Source organism: Hippichthys cyanospilos, chromosome 3 (assembly GCF_059441005.1).
Source record: "Hippichthys cyanospilos isolate Australia breed blue-spotted pipefish chromosome 3, RoL_Hcya_1.0, whole genome shotgun sequence".
In the NCBI taxonomy this organism is placed as follows: Eukaryota; Metazoa; Chordata; class Actinopteri; order Syngnathiformes; family Syngnathidae; genus Hippichthys; species Hippichthys cyanospilos.
In genome coordinates this window covers 6,897,029-6,922,246 of record NC_142371.1, presented here as the reverse complement: position 1 = coordinate 6,922,246, position 25,218 = coordinate 6,897,029, and the positions used below count along the sequence as shown (strand labels likewise).

Here is a 25,218-nt window from a genome sequence, read left to right as displayed (position 1 = left end):
TCTGCTCTTATGTACCACGTAGGCGTGGCATGTCTTAGAATCTCGATATATTTTCTTCTTTTATGGTGTCAAACGTGTATACAAATTGTAAACGAAGCATTCACAACAGTCTTTGCTTGCTTATAAAAGCGACGATGCCACAATATGAGGTCATTTGGCCCACAATTCTAATCTGTCCTCCGCTTCCTGAGAACTCTTCGTTGGACCTTTTAGATGCGTTACAGTGCGTTGCTGCCACCTAGAGGCATTTTTAGTAGCCTGTTGGAAGGACCGCTGTGCCTCAACCACTACAAAAATGTTTCAATTTGCTTTTACATAATGGTCAGTTTGTCTTTTAAGAGACCCGCATAGATAGCATGGCAAAGTAACGATAAAATCAATTATTAAATAAAACCAGGCAAACACTCAGCACATGATTCCATTGTTTTTAAACTGCGACTAAACAACAAAAGTCCAAACCATAAAACAATTAGGCCGACAAAATTAATAAAAACAATAAAGCAGTATAACGTTTCTGAAGAATGGTGACTGTCTCACCGACGTTTCTTCTCCACCCCAGTATTTTTTTAAAGATTGCCTTTTTATATTAAACCTTCGAAGATGCCATGTTAAACCACTGCGATCATCACTTTTCAAAAATCTTTACACTGACTAGATTTTTTTATACAGTTTACTTACCAGAGGGAAAATGAAATCTTAAAAAAAAAACTCTAAAAAAATTTCAATTTTAAAGCGAATAAGGTGCCTCCCCAGTTTCCTGCGTTACCTTGGTAACATAAACAACAACGGGATGTCCACTAAACATAGAAACAGCAGCACTCTCGAGTGATGTTGAAGAAAAGGACGTCCGATCAACAATTTGTTGGCAAAATAATTTGAAATTGATGTAAAGGGGTAAAATAAGACATGTCGTCTACGCCTCGTCCCGTCAAAGTCAGCTATAGGAACCGAAGCAGCCAGCCAACTGGGCCCGTGGAGTCTCTCAAAGAACTGCAGGTATGGGCAGTAATTTTGAACGTGGATTTAAATTCTCTTCGAAGTCTTTTTATTTCAGTGATGAAAAACTCATTGTAAGTGAAGATAAACCTACATGTTCATCCTTTTTTCTCATTACATTAAAAACGTCTCTTTAAAAGTGCTCTGCAAAACAAATAGACCTGATTACAAAACAGTACTGTAGCTATAGCTAGCTATAGCCAAAGCGCAAACTAGTGCACAATTAATGCAAAACTGATTTAAAAAATTGCATTAGTTGCATTTTTTTAATGAGCGCAATACTACATTTTTTAATGCTCTCTTTCATTCAGTGTATGACGTAAAGCGGGTTGTCCAACCCGTTCCACGAGGGTCGCTAGTTTTTTATATTTCTGTCCTCCAACTCACCTGATTCAATCAGTATCAGGATCAATGTCAAGCTTCCTCTGAGTTTGCTGATGAGTTGGTCCTTTGTATGAGTTGTGTTGGAGGACAGACCAACACCATTCAGGATAGTGGCCCGCAAGGACAGGGTTTGAGAACCCCTATCTACGCAATGGGCACATCTCAGCTGCTGTCTTTTGAGAGGCAGTGTCCATATAGAAGAACATGGACTAATTACCATGCAGCTCATCACTGGGCAAACACAAACACATTTTCACTCATTTCCACACAAAAAGACAATTTAGAGCAGGGATGGGCTTCCCGCTCTCTGAATGTGGTCCATGCCTAGACTCTGTGGCCCCCGACTTAAAAACAAAATAATAATACGTTTTTTTAAGATTTCCGTGGGCAATTATAAACGTTTCCTCTGCTGTAATTTTAAAATCGTATTACCACCTTCAACAAGAAGTAACCGTGATCGCTAAATTGCACTTTATCTCGGTCTCCATCAGGAAAATCAGCATAAAAAAGTAAACTGTTTTTATTCTCACCAAATTGGAAGGTAAACACATATACCTGGTTTACCTGTAAGTCTTGATTATTTTGTGATTCTGATCAGACAAAAGCTCTTTTACCTAAAGGAATGAGACTTTGTTGTGTAAATGATAACAGGTACATCATCGACAGCACCAACACACACACTTCCACGCACAACTTTGAGAAAAGACTCACTTTTTGGGGGAAGTGGGAGGAGACCCGGATTTAATTCCCTCAACACTCAGAGGTGCGCAGAAAGTGCTAAGCACTCAACTCTCCTCCCAGCTCACTGTTCTCTGATGTAAAAGTGAGTCAAACTGGCAGGAGAGTAGACCAGCGTTTCCTACGGGGCGTTGGATAATTATTTTAAGAATCACTGCACGATTTGACATTGCCCTCCGAGCAGTGATTAAAAATAGTTTATATGCACTGTGGCTGTTTGACCACTAGATAGCAGCACGTTTACACTGTACTGTCGTTGCCTTCAACAACTGGTCATTAGGTTGAATGGAAATTGGAAGTTTTAAAACTAGAAACTGCACGTACTATTTGTAGCATGCATGAGGTCCCTCATGTTGATTTTAATTTCTTTTTGAGTCACTTACATGACATATAAAAATCCAGGCTAGTATTATTTTTGAAAGGAGACATACAGTCAGGTCCATAAGTATTGAAATAACCTTTTTGTCTTAAACACCATCACAATAGATTTGAATGAACAATGAATGAACAAGATGTGCTTTAGCTGCAGACTTTCAGCTTTAATTTGAAGGCATTTACATCCAAATCGGCGAACGTTTAGGAATTACAAGTTTGAAAGAAGGCCTTCCATTTAGCACGGGATCATCAGTCTTGTTCCTCCAAGGCTGGTTTCCTGAATGTTATATATGTCTCTCTTCTACAACACAAAGGATTCAAATAGTCAAATAATCAACACGGTGTGCAGAAGCTGGATAATGATCCTGATCATTTATTGTGTGTTTGACCAGGGAGACATATAAAACACCCAAGACACCAGCCCTTGAGTACCTAGTTTGATTAGCCCTGTTATAATGACTCAAAGGTAATGGGACAGATTATACATCAAAAATTGAACTTTCACCTTTTAATACATGGTTATAAATCATTTGCATTCAATAATAGCCTCGTACAGTCTAATACACATACTGTAAACATAAACACATAGACATAATTCATAACATAATTTATACTGTACCTGGTGATACTCTGCCACAGCCATCTTCAGTTCCTGCTTGCTGTTGGGCATTTTCCCTCAAGAAGTAATGCTGACGTTATGATTTTGTTGTTGAAAATGTGTCACATTAGACAGCCCTGGTCAACCACCGCCACAAGCGTGTAAATTCACATTGCTATAAATAACTTTGCAGATTAACTCTTTATATACAAAACTTGGACCAAACAATGGCTTCCAAGGAGTATTTACATCACGTTTTCCCTTTTCTTTGGCCCAACAATGCAAGCGGTACTGGAAAAGCGGGTAGGATAAAGTAGAGCCAGGAAGATTTTTTGGTGGTGATTGTGCTTTTGTTGAGTGGAGTAGACGCAAGTAGGATAGATATCATCGGTAGAAACGGGGCTTTCTTTGCTTTAAAAAGGCACTGGTTGCTGGAACCTGGTCCATCTCAAATATTGGGGCAGGAATTACAAGAATACAACAAGAATTGGCTTTTTTTATTTTATTTTTTTTATTATTATTATTTCAGGCACTTTGATGCACAGAGGTATTTTTTTCTGTTTTAGACTAACCTGTAACACTGTGATAAGTAGTTAACAGTTCATCAAAAGTTGATTTATATTTTTTCTTTTGTTAATGTTAAAAAGAATACAGTTTTAGGTTTACTTACACAATTTTTATAGATAAACTTATTTATATTTGGTGCAGTGAGTGGAGGGTGGGGTTCTTTTTTATAGAGGAATTCCTGGAGAATATAATTGAGAATTACTGCTTTACTGTATGACTCTGGTCATTGCCCAACAAATTCTAAAGTATTTGACTGGACATGCATGTAAGCAAATAATATTGCTGAAAACACTTGTAAACTCATCCTGGTGCGTTTGTCAGCACTCACATCATGTATACATTGGAATCAGTTCCTTTCAGTTCAGTTTAATCAGTTCCTTCCTCCAGCAAAGCAAGTGCACCTAATATTTTGGCTAATAAGTGTTCGGCACCACTTTGCTCATCCGTCCATCCATCCATCCATCCATCCATCCATCCATCCATCCATCCATCCATCCATCCGGAGCCCTGAATCAAACCCGAACCCCTGTGCTGTGAAGGGACGTGCTAACCACAATAATAATAATAATAATAATAATAATAATAATAATAATAATAATAATAATAATAATAATAATAATAATGCCTATATCAGTGATAACCTCAGAGAGAAGCCTCTTATTCCCTCTTTATCTCCCTCTCTCTCGCTCTTTTGCTTGGATCTCACCACAACATGTATAATTCAGTCAGTCTCCTGTTTCACGGCAGCTCACAAACTGACAGTTCAATACAGAAAATCAGTCAGGGTGTATTGAATAATTGATGAAATAACTGCTTTTAAATGCAAAGTTTGGCAATATTTTTCTTTAAAACAAACCCTCGAGTTGAGACCATGTGAAGAGAGTTATGCCATAGCCACCACACATCTGCTGGATGTTACAATGAAAACTTTCAATTTATCATTCATCAGTGGGAGGTAAAGTAAATGTGTCTGTGCATAACTGTATTGTCATTGACCTAATAGAAGTTATCATATCCTGTGGTGAATTGTGATGGAAACATAGCATTGGCATGAGATGATATATATATATATATATATATATATATATATATATATATATATATATATATATATATATATATATATATATATATATATATATATATATATATATATATATATATATATATATATATATATATATATATACTGTATTCCATTATGAGTGGATTTTTAAAGGTACCTGAGTGGACTGGCTCTGAATAATAGCTATATAGTACAATAATGATACATTTTGTAGACTGTACGGTATGTTGTATTGTAAAATTGAAAATTGAAATTAATGCAAATATAAGTGAGTACAGTATTGTCCTGGGGGAGACTTACAGTGTACTCTAAATGGTTTGAACTAACTGAGGAATGAATTGATTTAATGGGGTAATTAACGTCCTGTGGGTCAATTGTCCTTTTTCAGCCCCTGACAATGGCTGTACTTTGGTTAAAATGCCTATTTTTTTTCTGATGATAAATCAAAGCATTTGATATTTTTTGGTCGCTGAAACAAACTGGGTCACACTGGCACAAATGAACATTGTTGTAAGCAATAAATACATCAAAATAACTAGCTATAATTTTAGAGTTAAAGTTTGTTTGCAGTGAATAAAAGCTACAAGAGAAGTTTTTTTCTTATTTACAATCACTACACCCACATTATCAAAATAAGATGTGGAAAGACTGTCTGAATGAACAAGTCACATACGGTAATTCACAATGTATTTTGAAAGAAGCCTACTCTGGTTAGATTTATTATCCTGTCATACTGTGTGTCTTATTACCCTGTTTGGAGAATCAAGAAAAAAATATATATATTAAAATGAGTCAGTGACAATGATTTCTTAAATTATCAAGATTGATTACATTCATCCTGTTATGTTTTTTTTAATTTTTTTTATGCTTAAACAGACCGAGCAGCATTGACCGATGAACATTGTTTTTCAGAAATTAAAATGTGAGGGTTAATGTAACATCAGTAAATGATGACCTCTGTATAAAATAGTAAAACTTCACCATATACTGTAGTATCAGTGCATACAACTGAAATGTCTCTTGAAACACTGAGCTTGAATGGCCTTCAGCTCCACCCGCGCAGCTCCTCATCCATTCCCCCATTCTTTCCACTCTGCTGTGTTTGATGTAAGGTGAGAGCAAGGCCATGTTAATTACCCGGTCGACAGCCAGTCATCCTACACCACATTATCTTGTTAGCAGTCTTCGTTTAGGAGCAACACAGATAATTTCAAGGTAGCAACTATTGTCACATGGCAAATGAGAAGGCTGTTTGCTCACATAGATGCTTGTTCTGTATTGTCTGTTGGCTAGTCTAATTCTCTAATTTCATGAAAAACTAAGCCAATTAAGAGAGAGGTCTGACTTGAAAAGAAATGTCAGAGTGAAAGGTCAACAACGATGCTGCTCTCAGAATACCAAAATGAGGGAATGTGACCCAAGTGCTCTGAAGTTTCAGACAGCTTGGCCTCTGGGGTCAAATGTATTTATTTTGTTATGAACTGCACAGAAACATTCACAAAGCAGTATGTTGCAAAATGAAGCTGATACTAATGGAGATTGGTTCAGATGGTTCTTAGTGTTTTGCGGCTGGATTTACACTACAGATTTAAGTACGCGATTGTTTTTTTTATTTTTTGTTTTCATGTACATTTAACGTTAGCTATGCTATCTGACTGGGTTTACATTCACAAAACATCGAACACAATCAACATGTGCAAAAGTTACATGAAACGGGAAAGTCTCAACATCTAGCAGCAATAACACTGAAATAAAAACAAATACTGTACATACAAATATAAGAAATTGCAGAGATTTTTGATTTCATGTGTTTTTACCCTCTTTTTGCCATGGTAAAAAGTTGGACCTTTGTCTTCAGAAGCAGTTTGAATCCAGTCTTAGTCACAATGTGTGTCATTTTTTTACTGAACCAAATATTTGTATGCATAGGATACAATTCCAGCAGAATTTCACATATGTATAGAAAACAGTGGACAACTGTGTATTTCAACCCTGTGCCTTTGGTGATGTCATGTTTATTTGTTAGAATAAGCTCTTCTTTCCTTGTGTGTTATTTTTTAAATGTTCTATGTTGACTAAACCTAACATATTCTTTCCTAAAATGCCTCATAATAACATCAATGACACTAGCGCTTGAGAATCCACACATAATCACATACAGTACATCACCCTTATTATTGGCTAATCAAGTAACACTTAATTTCCAGAGCATTTAAAATAAATGATTTCTATTATTTTTAACATTTAATGTTTTTTTTTTTTTTTTGCTAATAATTTAATAGATAAACAAACTTTATAAAACCACATTGAAAACACATATGTATGCATTCACCAATGTGGATTTGCACCATGCATGAAATCCATACTTCTTTCTTTCCTCAAGAAGACTTCAATGGATCTATTAAGCGTGTTATATGTGCATTGAAGAGCCATCAACAACTCTTTTTCTATGGACATGGAGGTTAATGCTGAAAGCCCCATCTGTCTACTTGTGTGTCTGCAAGAAATGTTAAAAGGCTTCAATGCCGAATATGTTGTATATTTTATATATAGTTGTAATATGAAGGGAATCATTTGTATTTTCCTTCTTTCTTCCTTGTATTTATTTTTTACAGGATTTATTTGTTCATTTATTTATATGTTTCTATTCAATTAGGAGCATTGTGCAATGTTAGATTCTAACACTCAAAACACAGAGATAAACAGTGGACCCCCGGGTTACAGCGTCCCTGGCTAACTTTTTTTTCATGTTGCGATGTGGAATACTGAGTGATTTGGTCCCCTTTTTGAGGTATTTTCCCCGCTTTGCAACAAAAATAACTGTCATAACTCTAGGGGGTTGGCTGTATTTGTGTTGTTTTGTCTCCATTTGCAGGCGTTTTTAGGTAATTGCACTTATTTTCTGTTGCCGTCATTGACTCCATGCAACGCTACAATGCTGGTCTGATATTGGTCGGCACCTGTAAAGCTTTCTTCTATTATGAGTGGTTACAAAACCATATGTATAGCGCATTTTACTGCTTAATTCAAACTTGAATGGGTTAGCCATGGGTCCCAAGATTGCTAGTGATGTTAAAGAGAGATGTAAGAAGATGATTTTTATGGAAACACAGCTGGGGATAATCAAGAAATACGAAGCTAGCCTAGCCTAAGGTACCCTTACTAGGGAATATGGGCAGAACAAGCGTCACTCAAAGGTAAATAAATTCTTTCTATATTTTTTATTTATGATTTTTTTCTGATTGTATACATATATATTATATATACATAGCACTTACTATACTATTTTGGTACCAATTTTTAATATGTGCGTCCAATGTTGATGTTTTTACCTGGGGTTTTAAATGCATTTGCTATTTAATATAGGTTTGGGTTACCCGCCATACGGTGAATTCGCCTTATGAGCCCAATCGCGGAACGAATTAATCTCATAACATGGGGGACTACTGTACTATGGATTTTTCGTAATCGTTTGTATCCAACTGTTTTTTTTTCTCTCTCTCTCTCAGAGTACCCATCAATAAATGAAATCAAGCAAACAAGGCCATCTTTATTTACTTCTAATTTAGGGCAAATTTTAAATAAAATATAATTTTTACTGAATTAATCTATGTTTGGATAACTTGTTTTTGTGGAGAAACTCATACTAACCCACTCTTTGACCACACATTTAATTTTATATTATTACAGTTAGAATATTGTATCTATCTTGTCCACAGCTTAAAAAAAAATATCTGAAGTGTTAATTTGAGTGGACGTGAAAATTGTGGTTCTTCTGTCATCGAGTAAATTAGGAAGTGAATTCATTTGAGAGCACAGAGGTAACTGAGAAGGGTGTGAAGTAGAGAGGTGATCTGTCATGTCTCAGGTGATTGGGAAACAGCTCTGGAAACATAGTGTGTCCAAGATAATCCAGGTGAGAAAATTATTGCATGTACAGTTGTTTTGTTCATGTTTTTGTTCAAGGTTTTATCCCCTAAATCATGTTTCTTGAGCAAAAGTTGCCTCTTGATAATGTTTCTAGAAAGGAATATTAACTGGCAGACGTTATCTTTTGCACATTTCACTTAATCCTTTACAGATTGTTTCAATGGCTGATTACTGAAAACATTTCAAATTGCATTTGAATTGCTGATGTCTTATTGAACTATATTTTATATATCATTGACAATGTTTTTGTCTCAATTCTAAAAGCCACTTTTTGTTTAAAATTGGGTTTGCCTTTCTTACAGTCATGTCATGTCATCTTTTTCTTCAGTTTTCTTGCATATGGATGCTATTTAAGATGTAGTTGCTTTTACATTGCTGTTTCTTCTGCATCAGTTCCATGGACAGAACTCACAAACACCATTTATTAGGAAAGGATCAATACGAACTTGTTAGGTGATGATACAATATCAATTGATTACATTGATATTCGGATCCATTTACAAAGCTCTACCGCACTGCTTTCTTTCTGTTTTTTTTTTCTTTCTTCCTAACACAATTCCTATCTTGTGCGTGCACATGGCACACATTCATCAGCCCGCCATGCTGTAGCTACAATCATTAGTAATTTCAGTATTGTTCAATGCTATTTTGAAGCACAGTTTATAAATTTATACATACAGTATTTTCAATTTCATTTTAAGGTTTATCTGAGTGTAGTCCTGCTTTGATAACAATCTACAGGCCTTCCCATATTTCCTTATTTGTTTAGTTTTTCTTATATTCATGCTGATTGTAGAACTTTAATAATTTTATTCCATGATTAAAAACTATAACAAGGAACAAGAAAGATTGATTTGAAACAAAAACATGCTATCAATAGAAAAAAATATTTTAAAATAAGGTTTTAAGAACCTAAGAAGTAAATGGTATCGATCTCAATGTAATTGACACCAGTATTTACTTCATATTGATCAATACCAAAATCTCAAGTGTCTCACAGCTATACCATCCTGTTGTTTTTACAAGTCGGAGGACGACATGCAGAATAAATTAAACAGACTGCCGTTTTAATTATCACTAAGACTCAGGTCTCAGATTCTCATCTGTAGACATTATTATGTGGAAACAAAGAAGCTGAAGGAAAGATTAAGTAAAAATGAATTTGAAAAGGAATAATTGAATACACTGTCTATTAACATGGTCTATTTTTGAATGTATCCTTTTTTGTTGCAGAGGTGAGTTCAGTAGCGTAGGAAGCACTCTATAGCTGCCCGGGGCGAGCACGCTCAAAAATGATTATTGATGGGGGTTTGCCGATAGAGAGATGGTAGAGGCTGTTTATAGGGACTGAAGATTTTGCTGGTCGATGATAAAATATGACAGGCAAGGGAATAGCAGCTCTCGGAATGTTTGAAATGTACGTATCAGAGAAACTGAGCTAGAAAATGAGTTGTCCATGGGGAATAGATACCTATGTGAAAGTAATGCAGCTGACAAGAATTTATCACATGAATTAAAAAACTAAAAATCATTTTCAAAGTGACTCGTGACCCATTTCGGGTACTGATCCCAATATTACTAAACTAACCTGAGCTATACAATTTGAATGTGTTGTTCAGCAAAAGTTAAAGGAGGAGCGTGAAGCCAAGCGTGCCCAGCTTGATGGAAGACATGACTATGTTCTCAGTATTGTGGCTTCTTGCCTGGGTCTGGAGAAGGCTGAAGTCGAGGACGCCATGTTGGAGGGAGATCAGGTTTGGTTCTTTGTAAACATTACAGCTTGTATCATAAAAATATTATGTTCAGTTAAGTATGGTCTAAAAAATCTGCAACTAATTCCAAGATAAATTGAAAGAATATTTTTCCCTTTTAGCTTGATCGTATGGAGCGTTTTTTTGTGGCTGAGGGGCTTCTACATCTCATGTTTTACTATCAAGAAAGTGGACCAGTGGATGGAGGTACTTATATATTTCAACATCTAAATTTCAGTCTTCACAACTAAGGTCAACCGTTTGAGTTCAATGAATTCCAAATAGTGACCTATAAATTCAAGTCATAAAATGTTCATTTAAAATTTTCAGGAACTCCATCATCATCAACCCCGCAATTGCCTCAGCCACCTGGCCAAAACAAGAAGCGTAAAGTGTTTGTGACTGATGGAAGGGATGTAGCTCTGACTGGAATATGTGTCTTCTTCACCAGAGCCAACGCTTCCAAGGCGATCACTTCTGAAAACATACACAAAGTGAGGCCATTTGCAGCAGCTACAGAAAATCCAAGTGCATATTTGTTAGGCAGTTTGAAACAACCACAGCTGAACAAGTGCTGTACAGAAAAATAAAAACATCGTAAAAACAGACACCACAGCTCAGACATAAACGCTAAATCTGATAAGACAAATGAGTAAGGGTCAAAAATTGAAAAAAATGAAGGATAAAAAGAATAAAATAGCAAATAAAAATGTTTGGGAAAATAAAAGTAAAAATCCACTGTCCTACTAAGTGTTAAAAGCCAAGGAGAAGAGGTGGGTTTTGATATATATATATATATATATATATATATATATATATATATATATATATATATATATATATATATATATATATATATATATATATATATATATATTTATTTATTATATTATGTATATTTTTTTAATTACTGGTAAATCAAGCATTGATTATTTTGACATGATTTCAAATTATTGGACGCATGGTTGAGCCTCAAGCTCGATTCGTGTAAATGCCACGCATGATAGTTGGTCACCCTACATGTGGTAGAAACACTTTATGGTGGGAGAGCACTCAACACGCCTGAAAATAATCATCGGGTTGGTACATCATGAGCAATAGTAATGGTCATGAGACTCTTTTAATAACAGTGGTACCTCTACTTACAACATTCAACTGGCACAAAAAAACTCAGGTTACAAAACACTTCTTCGTAAAAATATTGTCTCTTGTCACGAATAAAAATTCAGGATGTCTCCCCTCTGCTGCTCGAGCTGGTAATCCTAATATGTATTTATTACAGTTTTTGATGCATTTTTCTTTTTCTTTACTATGCCAGCTTGTCCACAAATGAGACACAAGTTTTTTGCGCTGATGTTTACTGGAGCCTTGCACTTTTCATCTTTACATGGTTCATCTAGACTTTCTACCATCAATTCACACAGCATAAAATTGACATTAGCTATAACATTGCACATATTCACATAAATATTATATTCACATACATACCACTTTGGGCTGCTGTAAAAAACGCTCAACACGTCCTCGTGAATCGCTAGTTTACCACGTGCTGTCTCCTCCTAATGGACCCCATTAACCATGAAAAATGAGGGAATGTGTTATTGCTCCTGTGGACTTTTAAATGATGCCTAGATCACGGAAATGTAAAATAAAAATGAACAGCTAAAAAACACTTAAACAATGTTGTCTGCACATCAATACATGACCGCCATCTCAAGATAAACAAATGAACTGCATCAATATTAACCACATGCTACAAGTAATATTGTTAATTCAAAAGGATTGGGAGCGTTAATTGCTCTTATAACGGATTAGGCTATTTACATGTAAAAAGCGTCTCTACTTACGAAACATTTATGTTATGAAATGACTTCTGGAACAAATTAATTTCGTAGCTAGAGGTACCACTGTATAATGCCTCATTAAAATCAGTTTACTTGAAAGAACCTTTAAAAAGATAAATTCACCAAATTGATCAAACCCTGCAACCGACACCATCAACTTCCCAAAAATAGATCAGTGAGAGTATTAATAGTACATGCACTCAATGACTGGTTTGCAAACAGGAAATGACATTCATAGCCTTCAGTGACCGTTCATAAACGCCAAGAGCGTGGCGGTGCCTTCATGAAAAGTCCCTTCCCCACCTAATGCTGATTGGTGATTTGTCATAATTGAGGGGAGAACAAATCGCTTCAGCAATCGTTCCATTCCCTCAAAAGATCTGTTCTTTTGAATGAATCACACGTAAATACAACCCTAGTGAGCAACTCACCTAAAAACCAGATCAGACAAAACAAAAAGAGACAAAAAATGGCCTAAAGTAAAGATCCAACTTAATACCCATGTTAGTTAGTATCTGTGTACCTGTGTGTAAAACTTTTAAGTCAAGTATTAGAGTCTGGAAGAGCTTAATGGCAATTTCTAACATTTCAATTGGGAATGATGATTTAGATAACAAGTGGAAGTTGTGAGCGTGTTCATGGCACAGATTGACCACACATCTGAAGGCACCGCTGTATTATAGTAATGTTGCCATGCTTGTGTATCTATATACAGTATATATAATGTAAAGAAAATACTCTATATAACACCTCTCAATATGATGCAGAACAGGTGTGATACACCAATCAAAGCTACAACCACAATGATGAATTAGGAATACCAACTGTCAAATATTGGTTCAATTTTAATATCTGTATCAAGAAACTTTTAACTCTTTGTTTCTAGGATGTCAATTTCAATATGTTGGACACCTCAGAAGGGGGTTTATTAAAAAGTGTGGAACAGCTGCTCTCTGAGGTCTTCATACCGACACTAACAAAGATGAATCATGGCTGGGGAGAGCTGGCACAGGCCCAAGCAGTTAAAAAGGACTTCATATCATCATTGGAAAATTTTGTGTCTGTGTTGGCGGGGGCACAGGAGAGTCTACAAGAAAAGGTGAGCTACATTCCCAATAAAATCCCATTTAATGACAATGAAACCAAAGTGTCGGTTGCTGATTGCTGTCCGAATCAGTTTTTAAGTTATATGATTGTTTTATTCATTTTTTTAAACATTGTTTTATTGGTATCCCTTCAACACTCCTACAGAACAGTCATCAGTGCAACATTGCATACATTACAATGTCATGGTCTATGTTCAGGTTACTTTGAAAGAGTGCGATTCATTTGACGTTGGCATCCTGAAAGCCCCATCAGACTACATGGCAGCGGCTAACAACACAGAAACTATAGAAAAGATAGAAGGCTGCATGAAAGTCTGGATTAAGCAGATTGAACAGGTAAGTGTCCACGGATGAACATCTCTTATAATGTGATACAGCAGGGTCATCAAACTCATTTTAGCTCAGAGGCCACATGGAGGAAAATCTCTTCTCAAGTGAGTCAAATCAAAATCATGGTATATGACTTCAAATGTGTCGCTTGTATCTAGAGTTTTGCTATGAATGCGGGGTTGGTCTACATACCCAGCAAACAGCGTCATTCAACAGGCTGGATCAAACCTCCGTGCGAGCCAGATGCAGCCTGCGGGCCATACATTCAACACTCCTTCTATATGGCCTTATATAATTTGCCCCAAAATTTTGTAGGATTTGCAATTTAAGAGAGATGGTCCTTTAAAATAATAATTTAATAATTTTTTCATCACACTGGAATGTGATGAGAACAAACATGCGCATGAAAATTTGAAATCAAAATCCACATCACATGGAGATTTGTGTGGGAATTTTGCCTCTAATAAAGATCCTTTCATTCACGAATCGTTCACTAAAATATTATATGAAAATAATTAACATTTTAAAGTTAACAATAAGTTAACAGTGCATTTTGCTGCACTTTAGGTTTTAGCTGAGAGCGACCAGCTGAGAAAAGAAGCTGAAGACCTCGGTCCAAGAGCTGAGCTGGACCACTGGAAGAAACGAATGTCTCGCTTCAACTACCTTCTTGATCAGCTTAAAAGCCCTAAAGTAAAAGCAGTATTGGGTGTGCTCTTGATGGCAAAATCTAAAATCATCAAGGCAAGGAAACAAATCACATACAAATGGCACTACCACACCATTATGAGCTCAATGACATTTCTTCTATTTAGTTGTGGCGGGAACTGGACACCAGGATCACTGAGTCGGCCAATGAGGCCAAAGACAACGTCAAGTACCTCTACAGTTTGGAGAAGTTTTGCGATCCTCTTTACAACAGTGACCCTGTATGGCTAATAGTTAATTAATTTTAAAGTTGACACTTTTATTTATTTGACACAAACATATTACACCTTACTCAGTGGTGTATATAATGACATAACTATGCCTATGCCTATTTCCGTGTAAAACCAGGTTTCAATGGTAGACGCCATACCAGGTCTCATCAATGCCATCAGGATGATTTATAGAATCTCCCGCTACTACAATACTTCTGAAAAGATCACATCACTTTTTGTCAAGGTAATGTACTTTACATGTACTGTATTTTCCACACTATAAGGCACACCTAAAAGCCTTTTTTTTTTTTTTAAAGCTAATGTTGCGCCTTATAATCAGGTGCGCCTTATATATGGCTCAATATTGAGATCGGGATTTGTAGATGGGGAATGAACTGATAGAGTAAACTTTACCTGTTTCTTTTGTGTGTTTACAGTTGAACAAGGTTGGTCATATTGACATTGAGTTATTATGCTATTGAGAGTTTAGAGTAATTATTTGAGTTAATATTGTATTACTTTGAGTATTACTATATTGTGATTAATTTTTTTTTTAAATATGTCTTTAATTGAGGGTGCGCCTTATAATCCGGTGCGCCTTACATATAGAAACAGTTTTAAAATATGTCATTAATTAAGGGTGCGCCTTGTAATCCGGTGCACCTTATTGTGCGGAAAATACAGTAATTTATTTTCATTTGACATTTTATTTATTTATTTTTGTACTGTTGAAGTTGCGATTTTTAAGCTCATTATTATCAAACCAAAGGCTGTGTGACACTGAATCCTAGTTCTGAATTTCCTCGGTGCAATTGGGATGCCCCCTCATGCTTTCATGGATTTTTCCCAACAACTTTCTCTTACATTCATGCATACATGCATACATGCATATGAAGGTGTGTAAATTGTTCATAGCTGTTAGTGTGAGTGTGATTTTTTTTTTTTTTTTTTTTTTTATGTTTGGCTAGTAACTAGTGTTACCCTCTTCTCGACTGCTGTCAACTGGGATTGGCTCCATCTATGCTAATGAGAATAAGTGGTATAAAACATGGAAGGATGATGTCAAAATAACCCACATATAAAATATAAACGTTCAAATATAGGATGAGCATGTATTTTATGGCTACTTTAAGAGAGGAACACATGTAAATAAATAACAAATACTGAAGCCTAAATACTGCAAAATTGTTTGTGAATGTTTTACCAATGTGGCCCAAAATATTATTTTTTCAACAGGTAACAAACCAGATGATTACAGCCTGCAAAGGCTACATCACTAACAATGGTGAAAACTCAATTTGGGATCAGCCACAGCAAACTGTTGAGGAGAAAATCAGAGCAGCCATCCACCTAAATGAGGTAGCTCTTTTCCACCAAAAGGAAAGTTTCCTTGAGCGTTGAGTGTTTGGTGCTATTCTTAGTCAATTACAATGTCTGGCATGTCCTCAGGAGTACCAGCGCTGTTTCCACAAGACCAAAGCAAAGCTTGAACAGACTCCCACAGAAAGACAGTTTGACTTCAGTGAAATGTACATTTTCGGGAAGTTTGACACATTTCAGCGACGACTCAACAAGATCCTGGAGATGTTGGCCACATTTTCTACCTATTCAACGTTGCAGGATGCAAAAATAGAGGGACTTGAGACGGTGGCAACCAGGTTTCAAGTAAGAACAGATTGTTAAATGACAACCAGGCAAACTATGTACACCATATTTATTTTTATTATGTTGTACTACTAGCATGCACATAGGTTTTCAGACAATAGTAAGTAGTAAAATAGCACTTAACTGAAAGCTGTTTAGATCAAGGTCATCCTCAAAGGTGCATACTGAGATGTTCAAAGTGATAACAACAACTGAATGTTGCCGCACTTATATCATTAAAGTACAAAAACTAACAACGTAGTTCTGTCAAATGATACGATACAGCAATAATAATGATACTAAAAGTAATTCCCATACATTGTTTCCAAGGAAGTCTACCCTCTCCCGCCCAAGTTCGTGTTGACACACTCTTCATATATTATGTTATTTTATTATATATTATTATTTACATCTACTAATCTGCACTATTCTGCCTCTTACTGCCTGCATAAATAATATTTTGCACTACATGATATTTTGCACTATATTATTAGCACTATTGTTTCTGTTTGTTGTCTGATTGGTATTTATTTTTTTTAATTTCTATTCATTTATTTGCTCAATTATGGAATGTGATCTGCTGGTTGGGAAGTGAACAGAATAATCATTGTGTGGTATAATATTATAAATATGACAATAAAACTTGAATCTTGAAATAAGAAACATTTATCATGTATATTTTTATATATAGCTATAAATGCATTTACTTGAACATTTAATGACGCATGTTGCTTTTTAGTCTCATGATGCTACGAAATTGTTAAATTGTCAAATTACTACCAAATTGCCAAAATCTGTCTGGCCCCACCCCGAGTGCGTCTGAGCCGTGCGGATCACTGGACTTTTGCCTAAGCACATACAGTAAATAGGGCCCATATTGTTTATAACTACACCCCAAATGGTCTGACCCTCTCAAAATGGTTTAAGGAAATGATTAAAATATTATTTTTCCACTACATGTAGACAGATATTGTGTTTAATTTACACTACACTAGTGATTTTTGCCATGTTATGTTGACCATTAGATTACAGCAATATACTAGATTTATTGCATTCCATATGTAACATATTGTTCTTAACGATTTTTATTTTTTGTTTATGCCTTTGCTGTGATGGGTGAACAAGACTTCAGAAATGCAGGCAAAATGGGAGGTATGTATAATTTGCAACGCCCGACTTTAAGTGGCACAAACTCAAAACTTAAATCGTTATTTCTTGAGTCTATAGTGATTTCAGCGGAATAATAACAATGATTTTGAAAGGCCTGGTGATAAATAATAACATTTAATTTTATTGTTGATGTGGCAGGCGATAATGCTGAACATGAAGACTAAACATTACAGTTTCCTTGACCAGAGAAGAACTGACTTTGATGTGGACTATGAGGAATTCTGCAAAAGCACTACTGAACTTCATGTCTGTTAAATTTACTTCACATTTAATGAGTGTGCTGAAATAAGAGTTTTAACTTGAAATTGCAACATTACTCTATGTGTTTATTTTTTGTTCATTTAGGAGCAGCTAAAAAAATTTGTGAATTGCACTGTAGACAAAATTCAAAATACAGAACAAGCGCTTGATATGCTTAAAAGATTTGAAAGGTAATTCACTGTTTGTGACTTGGTCTGCCTTTTATTCTTCCCTCTTGTTATCATACCCTTTCTGATTAAAAAAAACAAACAAAACAAACTTTTCTATTTGACATCTACTTAACCGTTCATCTACTTGTGACCAATGACTACCAGTAATTCTTCAGACATTTAATTGGCTCGTTGAATCTATTTTCTGTTACTCTTATTAGACTGGGTATCCCTAACATTGGAGTTGATGAGATGTACCAGCATGTTCTCAAGCGGTATGGCCGGGATATTGAAATGGTGTCCAATCTCTACATGAAGCAAAAACTAGAGCCCCCGATCGGTCGAGACTTGCCCCCAGTCTCTGGTCGAATTATGTGGGCTCGGCAGCTGTACAGTAGAATTCAATGTCCCATGGATCTCTTTCAACAGGTTTAATCATCATCATCTTTATCACTACTGTATTGAAACATTATCATGCTTAAAGTAAACATCTTTATCTGTCATTTCTGTTTCAAATATTTTGATAGCACACTGGCGTTCTTTCCACACCAGAGGCTAAGAAGATCATCAGAAATTACAACAGGGTAGCAGCAGTTCTGCTTGAGTATGAAATACTTTACCATCAAAGCTGGATGAAAAAGGTAAAAATAAGTAAATAAATAACAGGAAAAAAAGCTCCCTCATTATACTACAACATACGAGCAATCCTTGTATCCAGGTGGAGGATGCCAGACCTGGCCTACAGGCATCTTTGCTGGTCCGGTCAGCAGAGACAGGAGAGCTCGTTGTGAACTTTGACCCCGAGATTTTGAAGCAGATCAGGGAAGCAAACTGCATGAGCAGAAACAATTTGGAGGTCCCACCCTTTGCTGCTCTGCTTCAGCGAAAACAGGACACCCTAAAAAAAAACTATAACAATTTACAGGTTGCTATCAGCTCTTACGTATTCACATTCAAAATCATCTATTAAGATTAAAATACTGTATGTGCTTGAACTTGGAACATATTAGTATGACATTCACTGAGTGAATTCACATACAATTTTTAATATCTTTGCTATTTCAGTTCATGTTAAGTGAGAACAGCAGAGTTCGCGGGAAGATTCAGAGTGCCTTTGAACAACTGGCCATGCCACATGTAACCAAGGTAAGGAGTGTTTGAGCAATGTTATTTAATATGTGTTCACACTGATTAATCATTGGTAATGTGGTGAGGTGTTCTTTTTTTCTGGATCACACACTGTGCCCCTGACTTTGATGCATGACACCATGAAGTGTGTGCCATATCTGTGTGCGTGTGTGTATATGTCTAAAATCATTTCACTATAACTTGGCAGGTAGACGAGGCAATACAGCCAGGGGTGACCTCCGTTAACTGGACATCATTGAACATAGACAAGTACCTCAGTACTATTTACAAATCCTTGGGTAAGTTTAAACATGTTGAGTAAAATCAGTTTCCCACTTTGTAACAAACAGGTTATTTAAAAACTTAGCACAGGCTGCTTCTTATGAAATTAAGTCGTGCATTTTCATACTGTGTGCGGTCATTCATAATCATTATAAAGCCTCGAAATGTCGCTGAAAGATTCCCAATATTTTCTTTGTATCTGGTTACTGTTCCACCTCTTCTTACTCTACACTCTTTCCATGTCCTCATTTACTGCTTGTCATCATTTTTCCTCCCAATTCTGACTATTTCTTGTTGCCTTCTCTCCTCCAGAGAAACTGGAGCTGTTGATGGACAGAGTGAATGACCTGGCAGAGTTCAGGATAGATGCCGTGTTGCAGGAAATGAGCACATGCACTCTGTGCATTCTCCCCGAAGATGAGCCTGTGACCTGTGAGGACTTTGTTAAGACCACTAGGGTAAATGCACACATAGTGGTAGACAAAATTAATATAATATATATATTAATATAATATATATATATATATATATATATATATATATATATATATATATATATATATATATATATATATATATATATATATATATAAATAAATCTCATAATGGTTAAGCAAGGCCCTGCATGCAAAGCATCAATACCTTAATAATAATACATACAGGGTCAACAAGGTCCATGCCAGCTGTTGGCCAATCAAGACCAACTGGTGAGAAATGGGCTGCTAGAACAAGTAGTGAGTGTGTAGAGTAGAGTGTGAGGCATTCATCTATAATGACACCATTTAATGTTGCAGAGTAGTATTTAAAATAATCACTGGAGATTGGCTACTGAAAACCTGTACCGTTCTTTTTGCTGTGAATTATATTTAAAAAATATGTGCTGAATGAAATAATGAATCCCGGTGGATCCATTATAGCCTTAAACCGCTAATGCACAATTCTCTTTGCCCTCTTGTGCATATTCTGATGATGTGTGCAGGACTTGTGTATTAAGCAGGCACAGAGCCTGCACACCAAGAGCCTGCAGGTGGAGGAAGCAGCCAATGAACTGATCAACATGCTCCTGGAGTTTGACCACAATCAAAGAGAGGAGGGTGAAAAGATGGAAGAGGAAATCTGCCCTCAGAGGAAAACAGAAGCCAGCGTCAGCAAGGAAGGTATTACCACTCCAATCTGTGAAATTCAGCTCAATTTGATGATGAGCAAAGTGCAAATGATGAAAGACCCTTATTAATTAGTTCAGTAAAACAATTTTGCTTCTCATGGAACAGTGGACATCTGTTGTCATGATGACAATGAAAATGTTGATCAAGAGTTTCACTTAAAACTGGTATCCAGCCATTTACCATGAATTTCTTGAGATTAACTATTGTCTGCTAAAACCGGGGCTACAACTTTGTTTTTAAACAGAAATGCATATGTCTGTATGTTGCAATAAAGATGAGCACATGGTCACATTTTGCATTCAGTCTTCAAAATCAGCTATAGTCAGTTTTCTTAGAATCATTGCTATATACTGACATGTCTTAAGACATTTCTGTCTAGCATGTTTGAGATAGCTATCAACACATTTGAGATAGCTATCAGCAATTGATTGAACATGAATACAATTGCACCAATTATTACAAATCGGTGATCACTTCACTCGGTTATATTTCTCGTTAATCTTTTGACCTTTTACGATGTATATCGAGAAACATATAACATAATTTTGTGCATGTTTGTGCATCATGGTGACCCTGTACAACAAATGTCGAGGGCCTCTTAGAAGCCCATCTCTTCTCTAGAATCATCTTGCTACCTCCTGCCAATGTTGGTCTAGCTTCTCCATCGGTGCAGAGGAGGAGGAGGAGGGACCTGATGCAAGTGATGGAGTTAGAGGCTCAGGAGCTTCTGTCATATTTCAACCACCGTAACGTAGATGCTTTGCTCAGACTGACACGTAACACCTTGGAAACACTACGCAAGCGCATCCAGACTTCCCCACTTGGACTTTTCATGGGTGGGATTTTGTTTTTACTATTTTTCCATAATTTAATAATCTACTGGATTTCTCACTTTTTCTTTTGAATGAACTGAAAAATGTCCCTTTTTTATACATCCAATTGCCCTGGCAAGAAACCCTTCCATTTTCCTTTAGGTGAGAATGACTCACCCAGACGTGGGAGGAGCAAAGGCCAGCAGGCGATTTTCAGAGTCAATGTGACCCTCTCCATCCCAAACATTGCCATCATTCCTACTCTGGAGGATGTACAGCAGGCACTGAATAGAGCTGTAGAGTGTGTGGTCAGTGTTACTAAAGGTGTCGGCCAGTGGACCAACGAAAGGATCTCAAAGGTCTGTTTCTTGTATAAGTCACCACGTAACCTATATTGTTTAACTTCAGTGATGAAAAAAAAATGCACTCCAAATCTTTTATCAAGTACAGATACAATCATATGCTTGGTTCTTTTTAGAGAAAAATGAACGAAAAGAGAATAGCGGCACTGAAACCAGAGAGTTCTGAAAGTGAATCAGAAGATGGAACGACAACATACCGAAGCCTTGGGGGTGGAGCAAAGAAATCATTTAATCATTCATTGTTCCTTTATGTCACCATAAAAACAAATAATCACTTATTAATGTACAATTACGTATTATTGTATTTCATTGTTGTAACAAATTTTTATTTTTAGACGGCAGCGCCTCAGACATATCAGCATATGTGAACCAAGCCATTCCCATCCAAGCCAGAAACTACTACAAAAGTGTTTCTGAGAACAAGGAGATTGTCAAACTGGTTTCTGTCCTTGGCACGTCTATTGTCTCCAATAGGAAGGTATTGTATTCTTAATACTTTTACTCTTTTACTTTTACTCTTTTACTCTTATAGGTATTGTATGTTAGTACTTAACATCAAAAGGTACGTAAACATTAAATAGCCTGTAGTTTTTGAACATACACAATCAGAAAATGGTTCTGTGTAATTGCAGATTTCCCCCATTTGTTGTCATTCTGACAATGTTTCACCATTATAAAATATAAAAATTGTGAAATTGGATAGTATTTAGCTATATGTATCATTTTATCATTTTTCCATGTTTTCATGGGTGGTGATTGCTCACTGATCATGCACGTTGACGTTCAATTTATGGCATCTCTTGCGTGCATTAATGTTTTGTAGTCTGGTCCTGTAGGTGCCAAACTCAAATGTGCATACACCAGAATGCTAAATGAATGTTCTCTTGAGTAATCGTGGATAATGAGTAACCAACTTACAAAATTAATTACATTATACCTGTATGTATTGCTTTCAATGCGTTTTCCGTCCTTCGTTTTCCAGGAGGTGATGCAAGCACTAGATCGTTTCAGCGGTTATCATCACATTTGGCGAGAGGACCGTGGTGATGCCATGCAAAAGTATTACCATCCACAACATCTGATTGCAATACAAATTCTACAAACATGCTGAAAGTACTTGATAACAATTTATTCATATAGTGATTCCTTTTATTCACCCCAGGTTTATTCACAATAGCCCATTGCTGTCAGAGTTTGAGAGTCAAATTCTTTACTATCGAGACTTGCAGCTGGAAATAAACACAGAGCCTGAATGCATCACTGTTGGGGCTCTCGCACTATTTACAGGTTACACTAGAAAATAATTTTATAGTGACTGCTTGCCAATTGACAACTATAATGACTAGTTTTGTTTTCTTATCCATCAGTGGATCTGAAGCTGTCTCTGACTGCTGAAACTAAAAACTGGATGATGGACTATGGGCTATACTGTAACAGAACATATCGGTTTGAGATGGACCAAATCTTCAGTTTCATCGATGAAGTAGGGAAGAAACTGAATCGGCAGATTAAAGACCTGGATGACATTCGCATCGCTATGGCAGCATTCAAGGAGATCAGAGAACGCCAAATAGCCATTGACTTTCAAGTTGGTCCCATTGAGGTAAAGCAGGCAATTATGCTAGTGGTAATTGCATGTACCTGTATATGCAGTCACCAAAGGAAAAGGAGGAGAAAATTTGTGATTTCTCTTTCAGTCTTAGAATGCTTTAGATATTACCCAACTGGCTAATGAATTTTGGGCGAAATAAAACATGTGTAGTAAAAAATACTGGGAGAAATTATGCAGCCAAAATGAATTTCACACTACTGTAAAATCATTTTCCAAGATTCAGTGGGAATTTTGGTCCAACCATACAAAAGAATATATGCAGAACAAGGTGGATTGAGTCCTTTTCATTCTTGGGTGGTGTGGCTAAGTGATGGAGTGTTGGTCTCACAACCCAGAGATTGCCAGTTTGATCCTTGGCCAAAGTTTGACCCTATTGAATTATCCTTGAGCAAGTTACTGAACCAGAAGGTGCTCAATGATGCTGATTATTTCAGTAGTAGTTGAATATGAATCACTTCAAGAGCCTTTTAAGGTGGAAGTGCTATATATAAGTGTTCCATTTCTAGTACATACTAGAGGTGATGGTGTTGAGGTCAAGGTTCTGTCCGGGTCACATACTAGAAGGTGATGGTGTTGAGGTCAAGGTTCTGTCCGGGTCTTCACTGTGTGCACTGGTGCACGGTCCAGCTAGAATACAAGACTCCATGAGCAAAACATTTTATCTTTTCATGAAAAGCCAACACCTCTAATTGTGTTTTATAGGAGTCTTATGCCATGCTTAACAAGTATGAGCTTTCAGTGGCTAAAGAAGAAGCAGACAGAGTAGACACACTCCGCTACATGTGGGAGAAGTTGTTGCTTCGGAGTACAGAGGTGCAGAATGAACTGATTGCTTTACAGCCAAAATTCCGAGGTGAACTAATCACCAATGTGCAGATATTCATGGAAGATTGTCAACAGTTTTACAAGGACTATAACAAGGTAATAAGGTATATTGTATTACTGATTCTATTCTATTCTATTCTATTCTATTCTATTCTATTCTATTCTATTATACAAGCACTATGACACAGTAAATATAAATTACATGCAAGTCCTACTTAAAGTTATTCAAAGACGATAATACTCTTTGTTGTTCTTTACTGTACATTAGGATGGACCAATGGTGGTGGGATTAGCTCCTCAGGATGCCAGTGATAGACTTATTATGTACCAGGTATGAGAGTTTATGTCTCCCATATAAATTGCAGACAATACTCAATGGCAATCGATGATGAATAAATTTACTTTCTGCTTTGTCCCTCTTCTCAGAATCGATTTGATAACTTGTTCAGAAAGTACATTACCTATACAGGCGGTGAGGAGCTGTTTGGACTTCCTGTTACCCAGCATCCTGAGCTCTTGGAAATTAGAAAGCAGCTGTCTCTACTGCAAAAGTTGTATGGCCTGTACAACAATGTCATTGAAACTGTTAATGGATACAATGACATCCTTTGGGCTGACTTGCACATTGAGAAAATCAATAACGATCTACTGGACTTTCAAACGAGGTGAGAAAAGCAATTTGCCTTTGCAAGCACAATGAGATGATCAAGCTGGTTAGTTTTACAGTACACCATTTAACCTGATGAACTCATCATACATAATCATTAGATACAGTTTCACACACTAAAGAAATAAAGTCTACTGTATACCACAGTGTTTTTGGTGCCAATGTAGAACATTTAACACTCGGACAACAGGAAGCTTTCTTCATTGGCTTGCCAATTTGTCACATGCTGATTCACTTCCCCCAGGTAGAGTGGCTTTGTCTGAGCATGGCAAAGCAAGTGGTAGACAGAAGCTTACTGATTCAGAGGGTGAAAGTACACTTTCAGCTGATCAGGGAATGAGGCAAGGTCAGGAACAACCCAGCTTGGAGTCAAGCTGGAAGTGAATGCTGGAAAGTCAGTCATCGCATGAAGACAACCTGGCAAAGCAGAAGTAGCGTGAGGCTGCGGACAAGGTTGCTAGACAAGCCTCGGCTCGGCTGGTTAGCTAATGAGTTGAAGTGTGGCGAAGAGTAGAGCGGGAAATTCCAAAACAGC

General features: G+C 36.6%; 1 protein-coding gene across 1 annotated transcript in view; it reads left to right on the top strand.

Moving 5' to 3' along the window:
* The first annotated feature begins 906 nt into the window (after nucleotides 1–906).
* The window catches only part of dnah5 (dynein, axonemal, heavy chain 5), a 94,711-nt gene continuing 70,399 nt past the window's right edge, over nucleotides 907–25,218 (top strand). The window contains 31 exon segments of the mRNA XM_088409446.1: nucleotides 907–996; nucleotides 10,274–10,408; nucleotides 10,528–10,612; nucleotides 10,736–10,899; nucleotides 13,136–13,348; nucleotides 13,554–13,691; nucleotides 14,253–14,429; nucleotides 14,501–14,614; nucleotides 14,742–14,849; nucleotides 15,842–15,964; nucleotides 16,055–16,270; nucleotides 17,375–17,401; nucleotides 17,558–17,665; nucleotides 17,765–17,850; nucleotides 18,051–18,258; nucleotides 18,357–18,470; nucleotides 18,548–18,754; nucleotides 18,895–18,975; nucleotides 19,166–19,256; nucleotides 19,552–19,697; nucleotides 20,219–20,414; nucleotides 21,008–21,241; nucleotides 21,380–21,576; nucleotides 21,696–21,789; nucleotides 21,915–22,057; nucleotides 22,562–22,638; nucleotides 22,742–22,866; nucleotides 22,947–23,182; nucleotides 23,894–24,112; nucleotides 24,285–24,347; nucleotides 24,443–24,681. Coding sequence (XP_088265572.1) covers nucleotides 907–996; nucleotides 10,274–10,408; nucleotides 10,528–10,612; nucleotides 10,736–10,899; nucleotides 13,136–13,348; nucleotides 13,554–13,691; nucleotides 14,253–14,429; nucleotides 14,501–14,614; nucleotides 14,742–14,849; nucleotides 15,842–15,964; nucleotides 16,055–16,270; nucleotides 17,375–17,401; nucleotides 17,558–17,665; nucleotides 17,765–17,850; nucleotides 18,051–18,258; nucleotides 18,357–18,470; nucleotides 18,548–18,754; nucleotides 18,895–18,975; nucleotides 19,166–19,256; nucleotides 19,552–19,697; nucleotides 20,219–20,414; nucleotides 21,008–21,241; nucleotides 21,380–21,576; nucleotides 21,696–21,789; nucleotides 21,915–22,057; nucleotides 22,562–22,638; nucleotides 22,742–22,866; nucleotides 22,947–23,182; nucleotides 23,894–24,112; nucleotides 24,285–24,347; nucleotides 24,443–24,681 — 4,454 coding nt within the window.